This window comes from Leishmania major, chromosome 19 (assembly GCF_000002725.2).
Source record: "Leishmania major strain Friedlin complete genome, chromosome 19".
NCBI lineage: Eukaryota > Euglenozoa > Kinetoplastea > Trypanosomatida > Trypanosomatidae > Leishmania > Leishmania major.
Window position 1 is genome coordinate 149227 of NC_007260.2, and position 5774 is coordinate 155000.

The 5774-nt window shown below is 64.6% G+C and overlaps 1 protein-coding gene across 1 annotated transcript in view; it reads left to right on the plus strand.

Moving 5' to 3' along the window:
• Positions 1-1079: 1079 nt before the first annotated feature.
• LMJF_19_0380 (conserved hypothetical protein) overlaps positions 1080-5774 on the plus strand; it is a gene marked incomplete at both ends in the record, with an annotated part of 6054 nt that continues 1359 nt past the window's right edge. Inside the window, one exon of the mRNA XM_001682563.1 lies at positions 1080-5774. This exon is cut by the window's right edge and continues 1359 nt beyond it. Coding sequence (XP_001682615.1) covers positions 1080-5774 — 4695 coding nt within the window.

Consider the following 5774-nt stretch of genomic DNA (forward strand, 5'->3'; position numbering starts at 1 on the left):
GCCAACCGCAGCACCCGCATCAGAAGCCAAATAGACATCCACAGGCAACACCACCACCCCCCGCCCCCCTCCAGCACCTCTTGGCCTGCTCCAGCCCTTCGAGAAACGAGACGAGCATACATAACGACGCCACTTTGTGACTCTCTGCCGTTCGTCATTTTGTAGTTGGCGTGAGCACTCTTCTCACGTTCTCCTGGTTCTTGTCTGCTTGCCGGCTGGTCTTGTCCTTTTTTCTTGTGTGTGCTTCCACCACCCCACGCATCCACACCCCGATTTTCCTCGGCCGCTGTCTCTCTTTCTGTGTGTGTGTGTGTCGGTGTTGGGTGTGCTGCCTTCGTTGTGTACCACTACCTCCTCTCTTACTCCACTGCCCTCCCTCGTTCTCTTTATTGTCCGTCTTCTTCGCCTTTTTGAAGTTTTCGGTGTTGTCTGCCTGTCTCTACCCGCGTGTGTGTTTCCTCGGGTGAATCTGTGACTTTGCCGCGAGAGGGCAGTCCCCGCGCCCCCTCCCCTCTCTCTCCCACACTTCTTCACTCACACGCACGCCAACAGACGTACAGCGGACTGGGCTCTTCCCTCGCTGTGGGAGTGCGACAATGCCGCTCTCATCATTGTGTCATGATACTCAAGGCGCAGCAGACAGAGGCGTCTGTGGCCGCGGTCGTTCCCAAGGAAGGCGGACCTCAGTGCGCCCGACTGCGTCGTATGTGGGGAGAGGCAGGGCAAGCCGGCAGTCCGCCACGACAGCGCCGTGTCTGCAGCCGGCTTTGCATCGCGAGGTGTCCACTTCTTCTGCTTCGCCTTCGAAGCCGATCAGCACCACCCCCACAGGCACGCAGCGGCTGCCGTCGCAGGACCATGTGTCAGACGCTGAGGATGAAGTGGCGCCAATTGCTGTGTTGACATCGGCCGCGCTGGCGCAGTCATGTGTTCAATCGGAAGGCCACGTCATGGCTTCTCGGTCACCGCCGTCGTCGGTTAGCCGCGACAACTTGCTCGACGGTGACTCGACCGCCGTGTCCACCATTGTCTCCGACTCCATCGCGCAGCAACGCCTTCTTGTGGCGTCAGCAACCGCCATGTCGGATGGTAGTGCCCTCTGGTCCGTTTCTGGGCGTTGTCCGTCGGTGCAATCGTTCCAGAGCCGTGCCACGAGCCACTCGACGACCAAGGCGAGGGGCCGCACCGGTTCCTTGTCTTCACAGCCCGCTGCTGCCTTCTCATCGCCGAGGTCGTCGAGCTTCTCTCATCTCCGCCCGCTGCCGTCGAGCAAGGATGCGGATTACCTCAACTTAGCTCATCAGCGCAGTTTTATTGGACGCTTCCGCTGTGCGACACCAGTGGTGATACGCACGCCAGCTGCGGCTACGTCGCATGAACGTCTCGCACCGTCCACTATCGACGGTTCCACGCCGTCGCACATGTACAACGGTAAAAGACATGAGGAGACGGCAGCGGCATCGGTGTGCGTCGCCGCCGCCGCCGGTGCGACCGCTGAGGGCGGCCGCACGAGTCCCTCCGCCGCTCCTGACGAGCGCGCGCAAGGTGCCGAGGCCGAGGCGCAGCATGCCGTTGATGTGCCCCCTCTTCACGCCGTGGCAGCTGACCATCCTTCCTCGCTCGCTGCACCGGGTAGGTATCCGCGGCAATTGGGGCGCCGCGTGCCTGACTCCGGGGCGTCGATGGCCAGCAGTGGGGCGGCGGGGCGCGGCGCTGGTCGGGGCCGGTCTTCGTCGGTCCTCAACGGAGCGCGCCCGCGCGGTCTTGTGCCTTCTTCATCTGCTTCTGCTCTCGTGAGCTGGACAGGGGCGACGGCGTCTGCCGGCTTGCAGCGCAGACCTTTCGCTGCCCGCTGTGGCCGGCTCGCTGCGAACATGGAGCCGCTGGTGAAATCGGGTTTGCACACGTCTCTGTGGTTGGCTCAGCAGGATGGCGGACTGGAGGTGCGTAGCATGGCGAACCCCAATCAAGTGCTGGCGAATCTTCCGCGCCGCGACCCTCGAACCGTCATCACCTCCCTGACGGAAGTCTGCGGCAGCCGCGTCGTCGCCGGATGCACGGACGGCATGCTGTGCGTCTACGATGCCGTCACGATGAAGCTAACGGCGGAGCATCGCGCACATACGGCTGCCGTGACGTGTCTGCTCTACGTCCAAGGCGCCCCGCGCCTCTCCCTGCACACCGGTGCCGGCACGGAGCCGCACGCCAACCATGGGTCGGCCCCCACGCAGTCGCTCCTGCTCACAGGCTCGCTCGACCGCTCCATCGCGGTGTGGGAAGCCGCGAGCATGTCTTACCTGCGCAAGCTGAAGGGCAATCTGCGCAGCATCGGCGCGCTTGCGGCGACCGCGACTGGCGGGTACGCTTTCAGCGGCTCTGACGACGGGACGCTGCGCATGTGGGACGCGGTGCAAGGCGACGAGCTCACTATTACAAAGGAGGAGCGAGCGAATGCCGTTCAGAGAGTGAGTGAGATGGACTTGGCTGCAGCGGCGCCTCTGCCGCAGCCGTTGGTGGTGGGTTCGACCGCTGTCCCTGCTGCGGCGCGGCAGTCGAGCAGCTCGGTGTCTTTCCATGGGTTCCACAGAGGGGAGACAGAGGCAGCGGCGGGTCGAGAAGTGCGCGCCGGCAAGTCCGCAGTGCCCGCGCCTCGCGTCTTCCAGCGTCCGTTGCTGACGTCGGTGTCGGCTAGTACCAGCGGATTTGCGGCTGTCAGCCCACCTCGCCGTTCCACACCCCTAGCCGTCGCAAACGGTCGCCATCACCGCTTCCGGGAGGGTAACAGCGCGATGGAGCAGAGCTCTCTAGGCAGACGCGCCGGTGCTCAGAGAGCGCCGGTTGTCATGCGTGGCGCCTGTCTCCTGACTGAAGCCGCCAAGGGTGGCGGTCGTGCGTCATCGCTGTCGGCGTCTTCGTTGATGCTCTTGGCGGAGGTCGGGGCTTTTGAACCGACGGAGACGGGCACGACGTTGAGTGCGTTTCGTGAGGGCAGTGCGCTGGTGGGCCCCGAGGGCGGCATGTCACCGCTCCGCGGCAACTGGGAGCAGGAGGCCGAGCTGGAGGACAACGACGACAAGAGGGCGGCGATAGGCTCCGCTGCTGTGGCGGACGGTCGCTACCGAGATGCTGACAGGAGATCCTTTGCGACGTTACGCACACCGCGCAGTCTCAAGCGCGGCATAAAGAAGCGGGCGAAGAGCCTCCAAGCCAAGCGGGATGCCGGTATCGCCTCGGCCAGCAGCGGAAGGGCGGCGACAAAGACGAAAGCGAAGAGCACATCCGCCGCCCCGGCCGCCGGCACGTGGGCGAAGCGCAAGAAAGGGGCACCGAAAGGGGCCACGAAGAATGCGACGCTGGCAGCCGAGTCGACACCGGTGCGCACGCGGTGGCTCGCGAGCTCGTTGGAGCAGCGACTGGAATCGTGGCTGCGTCTGTACCAGCAGCGCGTGCTGCTCTCGGCGGCATCTATGCAGCTTACGCAGCGCATCTCTGCCGGGTACGACGCGGTCACCGCGTTCAACTGGCCCATCGAGTGCGCGCACACTGAATGCGTGACAGCGCTCGCGGTGGTAGAGGACCGCCTGCTCGTGAGCGCCTCGCGCGACGCCACAGCGAAGGTGTTTGCCCTGCCTTCTGGCCAGTACGTCCGTGCATTGGGTTCGTCGCGCCGCATGCCGCTCTCGAACGTGCTGTATGACGCCAGCGTTGGCCGCCTCTACACCGCTTTCTTAGACGGCGGTCTTGCTGTATACGACACCTGCAGCGCGGAGTTGCCGTTGCTCTCCCAGATGCAGTCACCGTACACGATTCTCTCTTCCACTTTTGTTCAGCTTCGCATGACGCCGATGCGGCGTTTCGTGTGGATGGCCGTCGTGCGTGGAGAGGAGGCGCCGGGCACGTCTCTGAACGGCAGCGGCGGCCTGTCGTCGGTTGTTCTGGGCGCTGCCCAGTTTGATAGGACCACCATGGCGCATGGCCCCAACCAAACCGCCACAAGCTATCGCGTGGGCCAGCCGTCGCTGCGTGAGTTGAACGCGGCCGTCTCGCTGCAGCCGCTACAGCAGCAGCGGGTACGCAACCTTGCCCAGCAGGCGACACAGCCAACAAACGACATGCTGGAGGAGATGGAGTTGTCCGACATGCGTCGGTGCGGGCTCGTACTGGAGCGAGAATACGTGCGCCGGCAGTCGTACGGCGTCTTTGCGCGTTGGCGGCAGTGGGCCCAGCGCCGTGCGCTGCGCTCGCACTCTAAGGCTGCCATTGCAGCCCGAGCGGAGAGCTGCGCGGTGACGCTGCTCGGTCGCTATACACAACGGTGGCTGAACTGGACGCGCGGACGGAAGCAGACATCTGCAAGCAAGGTGTTGCGAGAGGTGCAGTTGCAGTCAAGTGAAGTGGTGCTGCTCGCCGTCTGCAGCGAGGTGCTTGAGGGACGCCTCCGCGTGTGGACGTTGGTGGCCGATGCCATGGGGAGGCAACAACAGATCACTCGGCTCGCCTGTGCGTACAGCCGCTGGCGTGAGTTCCTTCGAGCCCGACAGGCGCGTCTGCGCCAGTGCGTATCGTTCAACAAACTGCTCTTGTCGATGAACGCCAGCTCCTACACCCCTGCCAGCTGCACCCTGGCCCAGATGACGCGGAAAGCGACGCGGGTCGCATCCCAGTCGACGGCGCTGTGGCTTCTGACAGAGCAGGCGCAAGGCAGTCAGGCGCACGCGCGCCGGCGCCGCTGCTTTGACCTGTGGCGCGCGTGTGCGCGGCAGCGTCGGCGCGTTGCCGCCTCCGCAGCGGTGGGCCGGGAATGGGCTGTGGTAGAGCCGCTTTCGTCGTCGCTGGCTCAGCCGTGGAAGCTGCGCCGCCGCTACTTTACGCTGTGGCAGAACTTTGCCCTGTATGTGACGCGCAGCGAGCGACTTGCCAGCGAACGCGACACTCTGGGAGTGGAGTGGGCCACACTGCAGAAGACATTGGAGAAACCGATGTCGGTGCGACAGCTTCAGGAGAAGCTGAGTGCTGCGGAGTCCTCCACGGCTGCTGCGGGGGCAGAGGCGAAGCTCCTGGAGGCACGCCTAGAGACTGTGTCGAGTGAGATGGCCGTACTGCGTACAGAGGCGGCGTTGAACATGCTCATCGCCGGCTACCGCATCCCGAGTGTGGTAGAGGCAGCAACCCCGCTGCTCCCATCCGCGGCGTCTGCGGTGACGGAAGTGTCGTCCATGGCCTCGCTGCGCCGAGGCTCGCTCGCGTCGTCGACGTCGACAGCGTTGTCGAACGGCGGCGGTTGCAGTGGTGCGGTGGCCTGCAGCCACACGCCGAGCATCACAGATGCCGACTGGACGGAGGAGGAACGCGCGCAGCGGCAAGAGGAGGATAAAGTGCTGTTTGAAGTGAGTGCCGTGCTGCGCGCCCTCAAGGGCAAAGCCGTGCAGTACGACCGCGATGATAAGCTGCTGTCCACCGCGCACACGCTCGCGCTAAAGCTGCCCATCTACGAGCCTGCCCACCGCGCGCAGGCGAGCTTAGAGTCTAGTGCAGGCCGACACTCTCGCCTCTTGGCCCAGCAACCGCGAACGCCTCGCATGCTGTCGGCGTGGTCTGTATCAAACGCCAAGAGTGGCGGGTCGACTGCTGTGCCGGCGCTTTCATCGTCATCGCAGCAGCAGCAGCAGCAGCAGCACCGGCCGAATCGCTCCGCTGCTGGACCCGCCGGCAGCGCCTCACCTTCATCAACCACCGTTGCGCTGCCCAAGACTTCGGCTACCGCGCGCAGGGTC